The sequence below is a fragment of the Nomascus leucogenys genome, chromosome 14, assembly GCF_006542625.1.
Source record: "Nomascus leucogenys isolate Asia chromosome 14, Asia_NLE_v1, whole genome shotgun sequence".
Lineage (NCBI taxonomy): Eukaryota > Metazoa > Chordata > Mammalia > Primates > Hylobatidae > Nomascus > Nomascus leucogenys.
The window spans coordinates 84845512-84864954 of NC_044394.1; the positions used below are offsets into that span (position 1 = coordinate 84845512).

The 19443-nt window shown below is 59.7% G+C and overlaps 2 protein-coding genes across 7 annotated transcripts; both read left to right on the plus strand.

The window, feature by feature from the left end:
- Nucleotides 1–2983: 2983 nt before the first annotated feature.
- On the plus strand, nt 2984–12453 carry MAFG (MAF bZIP transcription factor G). Of its 2 annotated transcripts, none has more exons than XM_030827913.1 (3): nt 2984–3185; nt 7510–7574; nt 7667–12453. In XM_030827913.1, exons 2-3 carry the CDS (start codon nt 7539–7541, stop codon nt 8117–8119), a joined length of 489 nt encoding a protein of 162 aa, XP_030683773.1. In that variant the 5' UTR covers nt 2984–3185; nt 7510–7538; the 3' UTR covers nt 8120–12453. The 2 variants fall into 2 exon arrangements, with proteins under 2 accessions (XP_030683773.1, XP_003282684.1); XM_003282636.4 differs by lacking the exon at nt 2984–3185 and adding an exon at nt 7214–7388.
- Nucleotides 12454–12553: 100 nt separating this feature from the next.
- SIRT7 (sirtuin 7) lies at nt 12554–18283 on the plus strand. 5 transcript variants are annotated; one of them, XR_004033367.1, is made up of 11 exons: nt 12554–12684; nt 12756–12893; nt 13004–13108; nt 15040–15110; nt 15209–15281; nt 16012–16110; nt 16184–16420; nt 16547–16627; nt 16834–16940; nt 17420–17506; nt 18102–18190. XR_004033367.1 is itself a non-coding variant. In XM_012504187.2 (10 exons), the coding sequence occupies exons 1-10, from the start codon at nt 12592–12594 to the stop codon at nt 17427–17429; spliced, it is 1014 nt and encodes a 337-aa protein (XP_012359641.2). In that variant the 5' UTR covers nt 12554–12591; the 3' UTR covers nt 17430–18272. The 5 variants fall into 5 exon arrangements, 3 of the variants coding, with proteins under 3 accessions (XP_012359641.2, XP_030683776.1, XP_012359642.1); XR_004033368.1 differs by lacking the exon at nt 17420–17506 and having other exon boundaries at nt 16210–16420; nt 18102–18283; XM_012504187.2 differs by having other exon boundaries at nt 17420–18272.
- Nucleotides 18284–19443: the final 1160 nt, after the last annotated feature.

The following is a 19443-nucleotide window of genomic DNA, read 5'->3' on the forward strand; positions in this document are numbered from 1 at the left end:
GAAATGCTGCCAGGCAGAGGAACCCTACATGGGGCCCTGGGGGCCAGCTGGATGGTGCTTTCCCTGCTCCTGTCACCAGCTCTGACACCTCTCAGTCCTAGAAAGACCCTCCAAAAGTGAAGCAGTTTGGAGTGAGCCCCAGCAGGCCAAGTGGGCCCTGGAGGAAGAGCTGCCCGCCTCTGCTTGGCTCAGCTTCTGCCCGTTTATTTTTCATTTTACTTTTTTTTAGAGAGGTTCTCTGTCACCCAGGCTGGAGTGCAGTGGTATGATCACAGCTCACTGCAGCCTGCAACCCCTGGGCACAAGCAATCCTCCCACCTCAGCCTCCTGAGTAGCTGGGACAACAGGTGTCCACCACCATGCCCAGGTTTTTTTTTTTTCTTGTAGTGATAGGGTGTCTCTATGTTGCCAATGCTGGTCTCAAACTCCCGGGCTCAAGCGATTCTCCCACCGCCTCCCAAAGTGCTGGGATTACAGGCTTCAGACACTGCACCTGGCCTGCCGCAGTTTCTTGGTTGGAACTGCCCTGACTCCAGCTTGCCAGCTGGGGCCCTTGCCCTGCCCAATTCTGCCACTCCTCTTCAGTGCCCGGCTGACCCCTGTCCATGGTACTTGTGCAGGACAGGCTCAGACTCTGGAACCAATGGGTCAGCAGCCCCTGGCCAGGCAGAGATGGGGAATGTCCACCCTGGGAGGGCCCTGCCTGGAGACCAGGGAGAGCAGGGCTGGACAGGACCCCTGTCTGGGTGTGGACGCTAGCACCTCCCTCCTGGCAGCATCTGGTTGAGACCTGCTGCTCTCAGGAGGAAGCAACGGGGTCTTAAGGTCAGTCCCACAGAAGGTGCAGCCTGGGGCAGGAGGATGCTGGGGAGGTGCCTGCGGGAGGGAGGCATCCAGCTGTGACAGGAAGTGAGCTCCTGGAGGTGCAGAGAAGTCCAAACAGGGAGCCAGGCCTCAAGGTGGCACTTAAAGAGGATTGTGGAGATGAATGTGTGCAGTGAGAGGGATGCTTGGAAACCTGTGGGCCTCTCTCGCAGTATCCCTCTCAGTAGAGTAGCCTTTCGCGGTTCTGGTAGCCTCATGGGCTTTGGCCCAAGCATGGCTGCACCACTGTTTCCAGCAACAAGTGCCTCGGGCTCTCCCTGGGGAGCTGGCCAGGAGCCAATGGAGAGGTGAGATCTTCATGCAGAGCCAGTGCCAGCCCTCACTGACCACGGAACACCTTTGGCTCTCTAGGACAGGGAGACAGGTCCTAGGGGTTTGGCTTGGGCTGTTTCCACTCGGCACCTTCCCTCCCTCAACACCCTTTTCTACAAGCCACCCTCTGCTACTCTGCAGGTGCCTGGGACCCCACCCACCCCAAGAAGATTCTGGGGTGATGGGCAGCAAAGGAGCCTGGGCAGCTCCCTGAGTGTCCTCCCCAGCCCGTCCCGCCCATCTCTGACAGTGCCCAGGGAGGGGAGGATTGAGGCTCCTTCCCAGGAGAAGACAGCACCGCAGTGAGGACGATTCATAAATACGTTCCAAATCCGCGCCGAGGTGCAAATGAGAGCGGGCTCGACCCTGTGAGGAGGCGTCGGGGTGTGGGAGTGAGTGGGGACAGCCTGGTGAGCGTCTGCCCGCGGGGTGGGGGCTGCGAGCCCCAGGGCCAATCACCCCTGGCTCCTGACGGCACCGTGGCTCCAGCTCCCCCTGTGTGGCACCGAGGGCGGGTCCTGAGGAGACTTCCCCCGCTGTGTGGACCCAGCCCTCACCGCCCAGCAATGCACGACTTCACCCTCCCGCGGAGCAGGATGCCCAGCGGCTCAGGGCGCCCTCCCCGCGCCAGCCCAGTGTGGTGTGGTAGGATGAGGATGGGAGCAGGGAGGAGGCAGGAAGCTGGGCTGCACTCCTGGCCTCAGGGCCCCGTGTGCTGTTTTGTACACTAAGGTTGAGGCCTCGGAAGCCACGCCAGGACCATATCATGCCCCTAGAGCCTGTGAGACTCGGGCTGTGCCCAGAGCAGGGGGAGCAGGTCCCCGACGACTAAGGACACCACCGTAAGAACCACATGCAGCCCCACAGCGCACACGGCGACAACGTGCTGTGGGGCTCGGAGGAGTTCCTGGGGTCTGGCAGGGACGGGCGGAGGGACGCTTCTGAGCCTTACACCGCACGGCTTTGGGACTTCGAGGCCGGCCTCTGTCCACTCGCATAGTTCACGGACGGAGCCCAGGAGGACCCCACAGCCCGTCCCCGCCCCTTCCTCCCCGCTCACCTGCTGGCGGGGCGGCCACCCTTCCCCTCCCAGGCTTTACAGCTGCGAAAGGAAGAGGGTGGAGGAGAAAGTCCAGACACAGGATCCCCCGTTTCCCCTCCTCCCGAGTCCTCGCCCCCTACCGCTGGGCATCTCCAACAAGCAGCGAAGTCTCCCCCAGGCGGAGCTCTGGGCACACGTGGCGCAGGAAGGGCCTGGGCAGCTGGGGGTCTGCTGCGGGGGCGGGGATCGCCCCTAGCTGCTGGGAGCTGCCAGGCCGTACCCGCCCCGCGCCGCTCCGGGACCTCCGAGTTGGAATCGCGGGGCTCCGGCGGCGCCGTCCTGACGCAAGAGCGCCTCTGCCTGGCAGGGCCCAGGCCAGCGCCGCCACCACTCGAGGGGGCGCACGCAGAGCCTGCCCTAGGCTGGGCACTCGAGCTGGAAAACGCCGCCGGCGTCCGCGAGCTTGGAAAGGGGCCCTGGACGGCGGGCGCAGGAGCCAGGCGAGGCGGGCTTGGGCTGCAGGACGCCGGCGGCTGGGGGTGGGGACCTGGCGCTCTGGCCGCGCGCCCAGGCCCGGCCCGTGAGACCCCGCCCGGCGCTGGCGCAGCCAGTGTTGCCAGGGACGACGGCGCGCGGGTTGCGCATGCGCAGTTTGCCCTCCCGCCGCCGCGCCTTCCCCTTTAAGCGCCTGCCGGCCGCGTCGCCGCTTCATGAATGGAGCTCACGTGACCAAACATCATGTGACGTCTGTGGAGCGGCGGCGGCGGCGGCGGATCCCGAGCCTGGTCCGGCCCGGCCTTCCCAGTGCGCTCGGCCCGGCCCGCGCAGGCGGCGAGTCCCCCGAGCCCCGGGCCCGGACCCCTCGCGCCGGTCCCTGCCCCGCGCGGCCTCGGAGCGCGCGCGGCCCCGCCCCGCCCCGGCCTCGGCCCGCCGGGCCCGCAGTGTGGTGAGTGCGGCTGCGGCGGCGGGCCCGGGCGGCGGGGGCGGCGCGGCGGGGGCGGCGGGGGCCGAGGGGGCTCCCGGGCAGGGCTCCTCCCGGAGCTAGGCGGGCGGCTGGGGGCCCGGCGGCGGGGGCCGCTGGTTTCGGGTCTGCCGCGCACCCTGCTGGCGGCCCGTGCCTCGATTTCCCCAGCGGTCAGGAGCCAGCTCCTGCCCCTGCCGCCCGGGTACTGGGGGTGGGCCGCGGGCGGCGGCGGACCCGCGGAGCCGGGCGAGTGCGGAGCTGACTCGGAGACCCGGGCGTCCTGGAGGGAGGGGCACCGGACGGCGGGAGGAAAGGGTGGGGTCGAACGAGGCGCCCGGGGGTCCGCGCCAGGGCCCGGCGGCCCGGCCCGCAGCTGCTGATTCATCAGGTGGCCGCGTCAGCGCTCCCCGGCGCGGTGGTCCGCGGCGAGCCCGGGAGGAGGGGCGGCGGTGGCGGTGCTGCGGGGAAGACCCTGCCCCTGGCTTGGGCTCGGGTTCCGTCAGTCGCGTGCCAGAGCCCGGAGGGAGACTTGCTGAGTCATCAGCATGAGGTCACTCGGTGCTCAAGCTGATACTGGAGGAGATTCGAGCGAGGGGCCTCGGGGACTAAAAGGCCGCCAGCGAGAGGTGGGAGGGAGCCGTGGGGATGTGGGAGGGGGCCAGGCCCGGCGCCTTGGGGTGCCTGTTTAAGTGAGCGCCGAGCGATCCAGTTGAAGGCAGGGGTGCTTGAAGAGGAAGTGGGGGTGGCTCGCTGCAGGTGTTCTCCCGGGGTCAAAGGTGAAGCCCCGGGCGGTCCACCCCTTCCCAGGCGGCTCTTTTCCGGCAGCTGGTCCTGGTCCCAAGTCTGGAGCAGTTTCCCAAACTGGGAAATAGTTCCCTGAGTGAGAGGGAGGGGAGGAGCTTCGGTGGGCCGAGCTAGCCAAAGGGGAAGTCGGCTTTCCCTGGGACTGGCCTGGTTGGACAGCCTCTGGGCAGAGATCGAGGCCCTGGGAGAAAGAGGGGTGTGTGTACCAAGCCCTGGGTGACAGTGGGCTGGGCAGGGAGGAAGCAGAGGCAGCTCTACCAGGAAACGGCAAGGGGGAGGAAGCAGCCCTGCCTCTCTCCCCAGTTGGCCCTGGAGTCTGGGTTGAGACCGTAGGTGGTGGGAGCTTCAGGGTGCCTAGCCTTGGGGTGCAGCAGATGGGCTGGTGTGGATGGCACAGGGTGGCAGAACGCAGCACCCAGTCACCCCAAAGTTGTCCCTACCTGAAGTGGGGTCTCAGTGTTGTGTGAAATTAGCAAAGGGAGTGGCCCTGTTGGGTGTCTGGCCTGGCGGCCCAGGACGCTTAGAAAGTGGCAGCTTGGGAGTGATGTGGCCAGAGCCACCTTTCCTTGGGTATATGGAGATTCACGAAGGTAGACTTCCTTTGCCCAGGAGTTCGTGGCTGGGTTAGGCCACTTTGTGGTTTGCCCTCAGGGATGCCCCCCGGCCCCAACACACACACACACAGGTCCATTCTCAGTGAGCCCCCCACATACGCACAGAACACAGGTCCACTCTCATTGAGCCCCGGGGCTTATAGGTTCCAGATGTTCCAATGCTTCAGCTGACCTTTGGCCTGGAGTTTGATGCCCTGGGAAAATTTCGGCGTCCTGGAGGGGCATTTATGTACATCTTTTTTTTTTTTTTTTTTTTTTTTTTGGACGGAGTCTCGCTCTGTTGCCCAGGCTGGAGTGCAGTGGCGCGATCTCAGCTCACTGCAAGCTCTGCCTCCCAGGTTCACGCCATTCTCCTGCCTCAGCCTCCCGAGTAGCTGGGACTACAGGCGCCCGCCATGACGCCCGGCTAATTTTTTGTATTTTTAGTAGAGACGGGGTTTTACCGTGTTAGCCAGGATGGTCTCGATCTCCTGACCTCGTGATCACCCGCCTCGGCCTCCCAAAGTGCCGGGATTACAGGCGTGAGCCACCGTGCCCGGCCCAGTTATGTACATCTTCTCAGTCACTTATGCATCAGTGGAAACTAAGTTTTAGGTTCTGTTCAAAGAGTGACTTTCAGGAGCTGAGAGCTTATGGAGCAGAGGCCATGACTGCTGGGGAGTTTCGGCCACTGGGCTTTGCAGCCAAGCGGGACTGTCTTTGTTCAGGCACGGGAGTTTCTACTTTAGCCAAAGGAGATGGAGCTCCCAAATCTCCCTCCCTTTCCTGGCTCTCAGTGTGAATGGGTGGCCTAGGTACCCTCGCAGGTTGCGGAGCCGTGACCATCTGTGCCTCCTGCGTGAGGGAGCAGAGGGTGCATGACAGGCGCCAGCTCTGGCCAGCCTTGAGGGCTGGAGGAGGGTGGGGGCAGCTTCTCCTCAGTCCAGCTCCTGGGATCCCTGCATGGTCCCTCTCAGCCCAGCTCCGGAGGCTGTCTCTGCTGAGCGGGAGTCCCGGGTTGCCAGAGGCCAGGCCAGGAGCCTGGAAGCACTGGCTGTGCTCAGGCCTGCCCCTCCCCCATCCCTCGGCGCACCTTTGATTAGGAGGTGATGGGTTGCACTTGTGCTGAGTTCAGGCCTTCTGCGGAGGGCAAAATCTGTCGAGGAGGCACTTTTCCGTGTGATCTCTTCAGGAAGTCACCACTGTCATTGTGCTTAGCAGCAGGGGTGGGGGCAATGGGGGTGGGCGAAGCTGGTGCCAGGGCAGTGTCTCTGCACCCTGACTTGCACTCAAGGCTGGGGGGCCCCTCCATGCTTGGCTGAGGGCCTGTCTCCTGGGGCAGTGTCGTGCCAGATGTGTAGGAAAGAGCTCCTGTGGGCCTTCTGACCTCCAGCTCAGGTCTTCCCCATCCTTTATCTGGAAGAATCCAGTGGCTGGAGCCTCGGGACCTTGCCTCTGAGCTGGCTTGGCTGTGGGAAGGGGTCTCTGGCCTCCCCTCCCTGCTCTGTGCTTGCAGCCTCACCTCCTGGTCCAAGGCTGGCTGAAGTGGAGTCTTGAGCCTGGTGAGAATGTGTGCGTCCACCTGGCCACACTTCAGCTCCCCTGATGAGAGTAAGAAGCCCCCCAGCCCATAATTTCCTGAAGTGATCCTGGCTCCTCTGGAGGAGCCTCCCATCTGTCTGCATCAAACCTGGAAAGGGGGGATGGAGCATGAGGCGGGGGTCGATGCCCAAGGGTCTGGTGGGAGCTGGGCTGAGCTGGGAATCCCAGAAACGTCCTTAGCAAGAAAGTGACAGCAGAGTGCTGGAGGGACCGTGAGTGGGTGAGAGTTGGTTGTTTAGTCCGGCCTCCCCAGCACTTTTGTTTTTGCTCCCTGGCCCTGTGGGCACTCACCCGGGGCAGGGACCAGAGAGCAGGGACTCAGAGGAGCTGACTCGGAGGGGCTGACTCCGCCAGCCTTCAGTTGGGCAGGCCCCGGGTGGCTGACTGTGGGAGCCCTTGTGAAATACCCTCGATGGGGTGGGGCAGGGGCTGCTTCCTGCAACCCAAAGCCACAGGATGGTTACTCCATCAGTGGAGGAGGCAGACTGGGAGGGCCGGAGGGGCCTCGGGCCAGGCTCCTCCCAGCTGATGGCCTGCCACCTGGAAGGTGGGGGAACTCCCTGGTCAGTCCTGCCAATAGATCAGAGCTAGATGGACGGCCCACCCCCAGCTTTTCAAAGTTAGGAGACTGGGAGACTCAGGATTCCCTATAGCCTCCTCTCTGGCCAGGTCCCCAGTGGGGCCCCTGTGCACCCAGGGAGCAGGGGGCTTTGTCCCAGACCAGCTCAGGGGAGGTGGTTGTAGAAGGTAGGACCCTGGAAGATGCACACACAGGGTCACTGGCTGGCCCTCACCTGCTATTGGCCAGGCTGGCCTTTTTGGCCCCCAGCAGCTCGGCTGCGGCTCTCCTGGGGCGCTGTTGGCTGGCGGGCCCAGGGAGTGCGGGCGCGGCGGGGGAGCGAGAGGCAATGTGCTGAGTCAGCGTGACTCGCCAGGAACAGCCGTGCTCTGGGGCAGTGCTGGGGTTATTTTTAAAGCTCCCGGCTTCCTTCTAGGCCTGCCTCTCCCGCGTCTTATTCCTTCTAATCTCTCCCCCGCCCCTTGTCTTGCGCCTGCCTTCCTAACAGCCTTCAGTTCCCCTTCTCCCGTCAGACCTTCCTGACCACCCACCTGGTTCTCTAGGGGCAGGGTGGACAGGAAGCAGCTCAGCCCAGCCTGGGAGAGGCCAAGGGCTGCTTCCGATCAGGTATTGGGGGCTGGGCAACTGGACAGCAGGCTGGGGCGGGCTGTGCGGCAAGGGCTCTGTGAACTGGGGTGGGGGTCGAGGGTGGTCTCCAGGGTACTGACCTCTGCTCCATGTCTTACAGAGAGCACCTGCTCGCTGTGCCCCCGGGTTATGACGACCCCCAATAAAGGAAACAAGGCCTTGAAGGTGAGTGGGCAGGGACAGGAGCTTTCTGGCTGGGGTGGGGGGGCACAGTGGGCGTGCCCGCTTGGCCTGTGACCCCGTGCACTGTGCCCCAGGTGAAGCGGGAGCCGGGTGAGAATGGCACCAGCCTGACGGATGAGGAGCTGGTGACCATGTCAGTGCGGGAGCTGAACCAGCACCTGCGGGGCCTATCCAAGGAAGAGATCGTCCAGCTGAAGCAGCGCCGGCGCACGCTCAAGAACCGCGGCTACGCTGCCAGCTGCCGCGTGAAGCGGGTGACGCAGAAGGAGGAGCTGGAGAAGCAAAAGGCGGAGCTGCAGCAGGAGGTGGAGAAGCTGGCCTCGGAGAACGCCAGCATGAAGCTGGAGCTCGACGCGCTACGCTCCAAGTACGAGGCGCTGCAGACCTTCGCCCGGACGGTGGCCCGCAGCCCTGTGGCGCCAGCCCGGGGCCCCCTTGCCGCCGGCCTGGGGCCCCTTGTCCCAGGCAAGGTGGCCGCCACCAGCGTCATCACAATAGTAAAGTCCAAGACGGATGCCCGATCGTAGGGACGCGCGTCTGCCCAGGCGGGTCTTTGCGGGGCCACTAGGCACATGGCGAATTCGGCTGCCCTGTCCCTCTGTTTCCTTCTCTTCTCTTTCCTCCCTCTCTTCCCCGCCCTTCTCTCTTCCCTGCAAAGCACAACCTGTACCCCAGGGGCGCTGGGCTGAGCCCCTTTGATCTCGTCATTGTCGTCGTGTGTTTTGTATGTTGGGATTGGTCAGTTCGGCGGTGACGTGGGGTCGCCCCAACCCCTTTTGTACCAGGGCCATGCAGGCTTGGAGTCCAGAGTTGGTGCTGTGGGAATGGACTTGAGAGAGTTGTGGGAGAGAGAAGAAGCAGGCAGGCTGGGCCTCGCATGTCCCCGAGCAGTGAGGGTCCCAGTGTTCCCTCCACTCCCGAGTGGCCACAGGCTCGCGGCCTGGGAAGGATTCACTCTCTTTAGCCCCAGGAGAGCAGCTCAGCTTAGCCCAGCACGAAGAGATGGGCTCTGCTCTGAGAGCAGGGCGGGCTTGAAGGCCCTGATGGGTGGACCACCAGCCTGGGTGCAGTGGTGCTGGGGGCGTGCAGCTGGGCCCAGGGGCTGTGCGCTCAGGCCTGACCCGTTGCACTGAACAAGACCAAATTGCTGGTTGTGCTCTTAACGTGAGGGTGAGTCCAGTGTGCCCTGCGATGGGTCCTGTGTCACTGTTTACATGACCTATTTGTGTGGTTATATAGCCCTTTATTTAAAAGAGAGAAGTTCCTTTTACAAAGTTATTAAATTAATTATATGTTTAAAAGTTAAAGAAAAAAAGAGCTGCAGAGTATTTATAAAACTGTCTTTTAGAAAAAAAACAAGCAGGAAGACCATTTGACCATATAAATGGAAAAGGGAAGAAAGTATAATAGAAACTTTGCTAGTTAAAAAAAAAAGAAAAAAAAAACAAAAAAAATCCCTTTCTTGTAAACTTACGGACACCTCTTTGTGGCTGTTGGAGTTTAGTTTTTATATACACAGAGTTATCAGACATTATTTATAAAACTTAGTTTAAAAAAAAGACAAAAAAAAAAAAAGCCAAGCCGTGAGCCGACCAGAAGGCCGTCCTCTTTGATATCTTTTGCAATTGTACCGAAAGTGACTTACTCCTCTGCCCTTCCTGCTTCCGTCTCTTGCCGGTGCCGTGGTGTCGTCCGTGCCTGGTGAGGTTTTGTGCAGCGGTAAAGTGCTGGTGCTTCTGGTGACCTTTGACCTGTGGGTGTCACTTCTTGTGTCTGTTTTCCCGTGTTCGTTTTTTGGGTTTAGTTGTGCTTTTGCTTCTGCTGGCTTGCTGGACCTGGGCTGGGGTGCCCAGTGGCGCCTGCTGCGTCAGAGCTCAAGGAGTCTGTGCCCACCACCAGATCCTGGTCCCTAGGAGGTGAGACGTGGGGTTCTGTCATGCCTCCCCCACTGAGCCTTGGCTACATCTGTGTCTAGGGCTTGGGCTGATCCAGTGGTGGAGTAGGTGAAACTGGGGTCCCTTGGGGCCCCCCACACTGCTTCCACACCCACCACCTCTGGCCTTAGGTGGTGGCGTTGCAGGGATGAAGGAGTCACTGTGGGTGGCCGCAGGGCTATGGCCAAGTGTTCCCTGGCCGTCTTCCTCTGGCCTCAGCTTTGTTCCTATAGGCTGCCCACGCCGTGGGCTGCAGGTCTCGCTGCCCGCTTGAACCCTGAGGTGTTTCCATGCTGCGGATGGTGCTTCCAGGCAGAGTGGGTGGGGGCCCACCGGGGGCAGCCCTTTCTTCCTTGTCCCTGCCTCACTCTGAGAGCCTTTGGGGGGGTCTCCACCAGTGCAGACAAGGGCTATAGTCTCCAGGGCTGGGTCTTGTCCCTCTTCTCCGCTGGTCCACGCTGGCAGCTCTTGGCTTCAGGCCTGCCTTCTGCCTCCCTTTGGGATCTGTGTCTTCCAGGGATCAGCTGCTTGGCTTCTGCTGGAGGTTCCTCCCTGTGGGGGCCCAGCCTACCTCCTGCTCTCAGTTCCTCGCCAGAGGCTGCTGCCCTTCCCAGCTGGGCTCAGGAGGCTCCTTGTAGGCATATGATGGGGAGGGGCTGCCCCCACCCACCTCCAAGAGGCTGCAGCCCTGTGTCTGGCCATGTGAGCCCTGGCCTTTCACCAGGGTTGCTGGTTTCTTCTCTGTGGGGCCCAGACTCCTGTAAAGCACACAAATGTGGGCTGGTAAGATGAAAAACTGTGGCCCGACAGGGCTTAACCCTGTGGGTGGTGGGATTTTTATCCAAGAGTTTGGCCTGGTGTGCCCACAAGATGGGAGCAGGGATGTACCATCAACACTTGTCATGTTAATGAGCTTTTCTTTGCTCTAGGTATTCAGAGACAAGTCCTGTTTCTACCTGGGTCAGCCTGAAAATGGAAATGTTGGCTGTTGACTCTTGTCATTTAGTGACTTCATTCCCCTCCCCTCAGTCTGATCTTGTCTAAGTAGAATCCAGGCGTTAGTTGGAATCATATCATAAGTATCCATAAAGAAAACATCATGATCTGCCTTGGATTGGGGAGAAACAGGTCCTCCCTGTCCCTGTGCAGCCCCCACTTTTGTCCTGGCTGTGGGTGGCCATCCATTTTGAGCACCTCTGCCAGGCTGCAGACCTGGAGGCGAAGGGAGTGTGGAAGAGGAGGGTGTAAGGGTTGATGCGTGCTGAATGGGAGGTGCAGGTCCTTGGTGCGTTGGCAGAAGAGGCTTCTGGAGTTTCGAGGCCATACCTCCTTTCAAGAGGTTTGGATTTGGGGCGACTTCCCTGGGTCTAGGGCAGTGTTCCTGTCCCCTGTCAGGCCAGCCCTGTGGAGCCACTCCACCCCTCTTCCCCTTCCCCTGGAATTCCTGACATAGATGCTGTGTTCATGTGCAGATGTGAGTGTGCTGTCCTTCTGATCTCTGTTAATCCCGCTTTCCTACTGAGAGGGTGGTGGTCTCTTCTCACCTCGGTTTTTCTGACACAGCGAATCGAGGGCTTTGGCCAAGGCCAGGTCTCTCAAACTTGTCCGCCAAGTAAACCGTGATATATGTCTTCCCTTCCACCTTAACTTTGCCCCAACTCCTCTTTTATCCTAATATGGACACTCAGATTTCAGAGGAATACCCAGCAGGGACAGGTCACCTCTCACCCGGAGAGTGAAGCCCCTGGCTGCTGCTCTGGGTGGCGCTGGTGTTGCTGGCTCAGCTCTTGGTGCATGTTTCAGATATGCGTGCACACTTCTGACCGGTGGTCAGGGCCCAGCCCACAGCCCTGAGCGGCTGCAGCCTGCTTTGGGATGATGGTCAGGTCCCATGTTGTCCCTGCTGCCTCCCTCTGGAGTGGCCACTTGGCCAAAGCTCCCATCCACATCTGGAAAGTCTGAGCCGCAGCCTGCTGCACCGTTTCCGCCCTGGGATCTTGTGAGTTACTTTTTTAGGCTGTGGTTTGGTGAAAGGAACCAACACATTAACGATTTTTTCCCCCAGAAGCCACTGAATAATTCTTTTTGGTGTATTTTTGCCTTCCTGTTGGCTGTCTGGCCTTGGAGCAGGTCGGGAGAGTGGAGTACATAATCAGTGCCACACAGAGGCAGGGTGTGTCTGAGAGACTAATGCCTGTCATGCCTCTGGCCTGTGTCCTGGGTGTGTATCATACCTGCTGGGCCAGTCCCACACATTTCCACCCTGCCCCTGGAGCAGCAGCTTTGATACCGTGGGTATCCCTTGAGTCTGAGCTAGAGTGTGTCCCCGATAAACTGTGAGACCTCCCTGTTCTTGGTGACCGCAGTTGGGCTTTGGCCCCTCCAGCAACCTTGTGTCCCAGCCCTGCCCTTCTTCCCACCCCCTCAGTCTGCTAGTCCCTGAAGCCTTTAACCAAACGGGAGTGGGCACAGAAAGCCTTCTCCTGGCAACAGGACAAGGGCTGCCCGCGTGTCCAGCCCTGTTGCTCTCCTGGCGCTGAGAGGTGGGTCCAAGCAGAGTTGATCAGTCCCTGCCTGCCCTGCCTAGGTCTAGCCTGGGGAGGTTGTGTGTGTGGGAGAAGACCCCGGGATCTGCTGGGGTGGGATGGAGGTTATTAAAGATCTAAGTGAGGAGGGGCTGGGGTTTAGATGCGGGGTGAGGCCCGAGCGCTCACACTTCGTGTAGGGCGGGCAGGGGCCTGACCTCTTGCAGGGCAGTGGCCTTGGTGCCCTAGCCCTGCCCTGCGCAGTATTTATTGCTAAATTATTGTCCAGGAGGGGCAGCACTGGGCCTGGCCCCCCGGGTATTTATTGCTGTACATAGTGTATGTTTGTGATATATAAGGTTTTCTTTATTTTGTATATGATCAATAAACCTTTTAAAGAGACTGGCAGGTGCTTCTTTGGGGCGACGCGGCGGGCGGAGCCGGAAGGGGTGGGTGGGGGCGGGGCCCATCTTGCGCATGCGCCCTGAGCGCGGCCTGCCGTGTGAGGCGGAAGCGGAAGAGCAGGTCTCCGGGGGAGCGATGGCAGCCGGAGGTCTGAGCCGCTCCGAGCGCAAAGCGGCGGAGCGGGTCCGGAGGTTGCGGGAGGAGCAGCAGAGGGAGCGCCTCCGCCAGGTACGCCGCCGCCGCTTCCCGGCCCGGCAATGCCCGGCCCGCGCCGCCGCTCACCGCCCGCCTGCCCGCAGGTGTCGCGCATCCTGAGGAAGGCGGCGGCGGAGCGCAGCGCCGAGGAGGGCCGGCTGCTGGCCGAGAGCGCGGACCTGGTAACGGAGCTGCAGGGCCGGAGCCGGCGGCGCGAGGGCCTGAAGCGGCGGCAGGAGGAGGCGAGTTCCGCGCGCGGCGCGCGGGCGCCCCCGGTTTCGGGAGCAGCTGGGGCGACGGGCGGTCCCGGGTGGGGCGGCCCGGGGCGGTGACCACCCTGGCGTCTTGGCAGGTGTGCGACGACCCAGAGGAGCTGCGGGGGAAGGTTCGGGAGCTGGCCGGCGCCGTCCGGAACGCCAAATACTTGATCGTCTACACAGGCGCGGGAATCAGCACGGTAGGGAGTGAGGCGGAGGCGCACCCCAGGACGGAGTATGCGCTCCAGTAATCGCGAAAAACTCGCCTTTAAAGCAGCTGTAAGGTTTTTTCCCTTTCTTAGAGAAACGAAATGACCAAAACTTACCTAAGGTAAACGCTTTTTAAACGCTGGGTCTCTGTGTTACAGCCAGTTAAAAACAAACAAGGAGTAGAGATACCAATGGGGTGTAGTAGCCGACTGCTCGCAGGCACCCTCAGGTTATGTGGACAGAGCTAAGCCCAAAGTTGTCGTGATTCTCCACTCTGTTCCCTCCATGTTGAGGGAAGATAAGTAGAAAGTGACACAGTAAGAGCCAGAATACACCAGGTGAAGGAGAGAATTGCATTGTGTTTTGAGAAGTTTCACTGACAAGTTATCCTGGGCTGTGGGACATCACTAGCTTTGAAAGTGTAGCTGGCACCTCGTCCATCTAATCTGATGGATGTGTGTGGAGTGTTGGGCACCCGTAGGCCTAGCAGATCTGAACCCAGGTGATTTCTGTTCTCAGGAAGCTTTTAGGTGACAAGAATCAGGCATGTGAACAAATAACCATAATGTAAAGCTGGCTATGCTGGGTCACTAGAACAAACCCAGACACACACACTGTGCTCTTGGAGTTGGGAAACCCACCTGGGTTGGCCTTTTGTGGAAGGTGGCCTCGATTGGGCCTTGAAGGATGGGTGAGATTTACAGGAGAAGGTTGGAATGAGGCACTCCAAGCAAAGAACAGCAGAGGCTCAGCAGCAAGAATGCAGAAAGGGAGTTCACTACTGACTCAAATACCCGGAGCCCTGGGGTTTAGTCTCCTCTCTCCACAAGTCACATGTAAAAGTCCAGTCATGCTGGGCGCGGTGGCTCATGCCTGTAATCCCAGCACTTTGGGAGGCCGAGGTAGGCGGATCATGAGGTCAGTAGTTCAAGAACAGCCTGGCCAACGTGGTGAAACGCTGTCTCTACTAAAACTACAAAAATTAGTCGGGCATGATGGTGGGCGCCTGCAATCTCAGCTACTCCTACTCGAGAGGCTGAGGCAGGAGAATCACTTGAAACTGGAAGGCGGAGGTTGCAGTGAACCAAGATCATGCCACTGTACTCCAGCCTGGGTGAAAGAGCTAAACTCCGTCTCAAAAAAAAAAAAAAGAAAGTCCAGTCATGTAATTATGTAACAGTCGTGTGACCTCTTTTGGAACTTCCAATGGCAACTAAAAGCACATGCAGCTAGTGTATTTCATCTGAGTGTTTGAGGTTCCCATCTTGAATGTGACTGTCGGAACCACTGCCCAGGGGGGTGATGCATTTTTCTGAGTTTAAGCAGGAGTTGGGAGTCCCCAAAAGGGAACACAAGACACCTTAATCCTGGCATACCTTGTGTGCCCTCTGTGGGCCTCAGTTTGTTTCACAGGATTGAAAACCTGGGAAGTTAGATGCTCATCTCATCTGGAGAAGTTGTTCTGCCTTTGTTAAGGTGGAACGGGAATAGTCAGCACTGGGACAGTCGCCTGCCCCCACCTAGGGATTCACCATTTGCTAAATGTGTGAGCTGTGAGCTTGCCCCTGGGGTCACTTAGGAACATGACTAGTCTTCCCCTGCAGTGTGGAGAACACATGTGCCACAGAGCCCAGCTTTGTGCTCAGTGCCAGAGAGGCTTCTGGAGGCAGGCAGGGCTGTGTGCAGCCTGGAAGGATGAGCCAGGCCAGGCGGGAAATGGAAGTCCAGGTAGAAGGGAGGAGCCAAATTGGGGTACACTCCATATGGGCTCAGGCAGGTCAGCCTGTGGAATGAATAGAGGCCAACATGCAGGCCAGCCCAGAATGCGGCAGGAGGGACAATGGCTTTCCGTTTCTGGGAATTCTGCCAGCACCTACAGTGGTGCCTTTTGACTAGGCTTACCTTTTTTGTCGACATGCAGGCAGCGTCTATCCCAGACTACAGGGGCCCTAATGGAGTGTGGACACTGCTTCAGAAAGGGAGAAGCGTTAGGTAAGTGGGCCAGGCACGGCCTCCCACGTAGGCTGAGCAGAGGCAGCATGGGCCTGAGCTCCAGCTCTCCTCACCTTGCCTTCCTTTCTGCCTGGCAGTGCTGCCGACCTGAGTGAGGCCGAGCCAACCCTCACCCACATGAGCATCACCCGTTTGCATGAGCAGAAGCTGGTAAGAGCCCTGGGTGGCTGGTACACTTGCCTGGGACCAGGCAGAGCACCTTGGTGCCCAATGGGCAACTGCATCCTCCCTCTGCCAGTTGACTCCCATGATGAGCACCCACCAAGTGGGTTAGGTCCTGGGTTTGATCCTCCCATGCTTCACTCTCCAGGACAGAAGGGGAGCGCCCCCTCTGAACCATCCCATCCACAGCCAGCCTCAGCCTCAGAGCTGCTGGTGGCCTTTCCCCCTTGTGATTTCCTTGCATTTTTCTGTGGACCTCAGAAGCCATCCTAATCACAGGGGAGGCTTATAGGACATCTCTGGGGACCTTCCGCTGAACACCCTCAACCAACAGGGTGTAGGGGTTGATCTGCCTAGGTCCCCAGGGACCTGAAATGTCATGACCCAAGAGAGCATGGATCTGGGGCAGAGTGGCCCTTGCCGAAACCCCGAGCCACCTCCCAACCTTGCCGGGACGGTGCAACCTTTTGCCCTCCCAGCCACTCCAGGTACATCAGGGCTGGAGGAAGGACACAGCCTCTCCCCACCATAGGCCCTCTTGACTCCTGGTGGTTGGACCTGTTGTGTTTTACTTTCTAAGGCTCTCTGGGGGGTCGGAGCTACCCCTGGTCTTGGAAGCCATCGGCTGGGCTCAGAACAGCCTCGCTGTGGCCAGGTACTGACCTCCCCACCACCACTGACGGCCATCCCTCCCCTTGCCACCCGTTCTGCCTTCCAGGTGCAGCATGTGGTGTCTCAGAACTGTGACGGGCTTCACCTGAGGAGTGGGCTGCCACGCACGGCCATCTCAGAGCTCCACGGGAACATGTACATTGAAGTGAGCAGTCCTGCAGGGACCCGGGGTCTCCACGGGCAGGCGGGTCCCACTCACTGTGCCCTCTTGCCTCTAGGTCTGTACTTCCTGCGTTCCCAACAGGGAGTACGTGCGGGTGTTCGATGTGACAGAGCGCACCGCCCTCCACAGACACCAGACAGGCCGGACCTGCCACAAGTGTGGGACCCAGCTGCGGGACACCATTGTGCACTTTGGGGAGAGGGGGACGTTGGGGCAGCCTCTGAACTGGGAAGCAGCGACCGAGGCTGCCAGCAGAGCAGACACCATCCTGTGTCTAGGGTCCAGCCTGAAGGTACGTGCCGATGACACCATGAGTGAACTGAGCCCCCGCCTGCCCGAGGGTGTCCAGCTCTGCGGCCCAGCACTCTACAGACTTGTCCCTTGTGTGTGTGCCATGTCTGTCTGTCTGTTTCCACAGGTTCTAAAGAAATACCCACGCCTCTGGTGCATGACCAAGCCCCCTAGCCGGCGGCCGAAGCTCTACATCGTGAACCTGCAGGTAACTCGGGTGCTGAGAGCCACGTCCTTAGATCTGGGTTTTAGAACGCAGAGCCAAAGATACCCCACACCCATGCACCAGGGCAGTCTGATAGGTCCCCTGTGGGTGCTCAGGGAGCACCGACTGAGCCCGTAGGGGCCGAGGCTGACAGGCCACCGGGAAGGGCTGGGCTGCTGTTACTCTCACTCTGCTTTCCCTGTCCTCAGTGGACCCCAAAGGATGACTGGGCTGCCCTGAAGCTACATGGGAAGTGTGATGACGTCATGCGGCTCCTCATGGCCGAGCTGGGCTTGGAGATCCCCGCCTATAGCAGGTGAGTGGGCCATTGCAGCAGCCTGCTTCCCCGCACCTCTGTGTGCTGGGCCTTGTCTGTCTTCTCTCGTGAGCTGAGCGTGGAGGAAGCTCTGAGGTGTTTGTAGCGGTGTCTGAGGCATGACTGAGGCTTGGTGGTCTCCAGAGGGCCTGACCTCGGTGTTTGGCGGAGACCCTGCGTGTGTCACTCCTGCCCTGGCTGATGTGGCACACACAATCCCCGCGGGGAGAGGGATTCTGCCCGTGTGCTCCTGCTCCAGGCGTCCCCGTGGAGCTCTCTGAGATGCCTGGTGGGAAGCATCTGGAGGGGACGAGCACTCAGCAGCTCTGGTCAGACGAATCTGTGTGCTTGGTTTTGGGAGTTGGCGTACTTTGGGAAAGCTTAAACAAACTGTGCCTTAATACAGAATTTGTGATAATTTAGACTTGGTGTATGTATTGAGTAAAAAGTTTACACTCTCTTTCTCTGTGAATTTTCAGGGTCTTATAGGGGAAATCAATAACTTCTTTTAATCAAAGGGTTCAAGAAATTAAGGATCCCTTCACCTTCTGGGCCTGGCACTTCTTGTATGTTATGTGTGTGGTGTTCTGTGATGTGGGCTATCGTGTACTGTATTTTTTTTTTTTACATTAACTTAGCTCATTTTCCTTATCAGTGCGTATCTGTATCTTAAGTTATGATCTGTGGTTCTGCATCTCAGTCAGACACATGCTTTCTTCACGGTGTCGTCTGTAGGCCACGCCTCCCTAGTCAGCTGGGAAGGGGGAGAGGGTCTGGTCCACCTGCCCCTGGCGGTACAAGTGGAAGGTGGGGCCCAGAGTTGCTAGTGACTCATCCCTGGAGACGGAGGCAGCCCTGGGGCCACTGCTGCCCCACCCTGTGTGTGCACGCCGCTCAGTGGTGGACGAGGACACGGAGTTCTGAGGAGACCAGGCTAGTGTGGGTGCTGACCTTTGAGTCACCAGCTAAGAGGTGACCTCTCCCGCATCCGTTCTGCAGCTTGGTAATAACGAAGCTGCCACCAACCATAGCCCCGCCGCAGTTGACACGGGAGGGAAGGGGATGGGAAGGCAGGGACCGCAGACAGCTTTCCCGAGCTGGGGCGGGTGTGACTGCGAGAGGCCCCCAGGCCCGCCTGATGCCACTTTCCCTTTTTGGCAGGTGGCAGGATCCCATTTTCTCACTGGCGACTCCTCTGCGTGATGGCGAAGAAGGCAGCCACAGTCGGAAGTCGCTGTGCAGAAGCAGAGAGGAGGCCCCGCCTGGGGACCGGGGTGCACCGCTTAGCTCGGCCCCCATCCTAGGGGGCTGGTTTGGCAGGGGCTGCACAAAACGCACAAAAAGGAAGAAAGTGACGCCGGGCGCGGTGGCTCACGCCTGTAATCCTAGCACTTTGGGAGGCCGAGGCGGGTGGATCACGAGGTCAGGAGATCGAGACCACAGTGAAACCCCGTCTCTACTAAAAATACAAAAAATTAGCCGGGCGCAGTGGCGGGCGCCTGTAGTCCCAGCTACTCCGGAGGCTGAGACAGGAGAATGGCGTGAACCCGGGAGGCAGAGCTTGCAGTGAGCCGAGATCGCGCCACTGCACTCCAGCCTGGGGGACAGAGCAAGACTCCGTCTCAAAAAAAAAAAATGAAAGTGACGTAACCTGGTGCTCGATGAAGAACAGTTGGCACTTTTGCAGATGGCCAGTGTTATGGTGAAGGCTGGGTTGCCCCCACGGGTCTAGGAAGAACTCTTTGAGGATGACGTTTTCACCGTGACATTTTTAGCCATTTGTCCTTGAGGAAGCCCCTTGCACTGCTGCGGTTGTACCCTGATACGGCTTGGCCATCGAGGACACCTGCCCATCCGGCCTCTATGTCAAGAGGTGGCAGCCGCACCTTTCTGTGAGAACGGAACTCGGGTTATTTCAGCCCCGGCCTGCAGAGTGGAAGCGCCCAGCGGCCTTTCCTCACTCACCAGGCCGGTCTCAGGGCCTCAGCGTATTTCTACTACTTCTTAACGAGAAAGTGTGAACTTTATAGAATCCTCTCTGTACTGGATGTGCGGCAGAGGGGTGGCTCCGAGCGTCGGCTCTATGCAGACCTTTTTATTTCTATTAAACGTTTCTGCACTGGAGTGGTCGGTGTCCCCAAGTGGTCGGCGCGGGCTTCCCGGGCTCAGGTGTGCTGCCTGGCAGTCGGTCCTGGCTTAAAACTCCCTTGGTTGGACAAGGGACAACTGTAGATTATTGTGCCAAAAAATAAGAAAAAAAAACTCCCCTGGTTGGGACAGCGCCCCGTGGAGGTTTCTGGAGGTGGCGGCGGTGGGACGGTCCCCTCGCGGCACTGCCCCGCCAGCCCAGCGCCAGGTGTGGGCGGTGCAGAGAGGCCAGGTGTGGGCCGGGGGCGGGGCTCGGGCCGTGCGGCACACGCCATTGGCTGTGCTTTTGGAGGGGGCAGGACTGTCATGGGCTCACGCCATTGGCCGCGCGCGGAGGTGTGGTCGGGCGCGGCCT

Coding starts and splice junctions, on each gene's coding strand:
- MAFG (XM_030827913.1), top strand. CDS start 7,539: ATGACGACCCCCAATAAAGGAAACAAGGCCTTGAAG. Junction 7,575..7,666: donor AAGGAAACAAGGCCTTGAAG/GTGAGTGGGCAG, acceptor ACTGTGCCCCAG/GTGAAGCGGGAGCCGGGTGA.
- SIRT7 (XM_012504187.2), top strand. CDS start 12,592: ATGGCAGCCGGAGGTCTGAGCCGCTCCGAGCGCAAAGCGGCGGAGCGG. Junction 13,109..15,039: donor CAGGCGCGGGAATCAGCACG/GTAGGGAGTGAG, acceptor GTCGACATGCAG/GCAGCGTCTATCCCAGACTA. Junction 15,111..15,208: donor CAGAAAGGGAGAAGCGTTAG/GTAAGTGGGCCA, acceptor TCTGCCTGGCAG/TGCTGCCGACCTGAGTGAGG.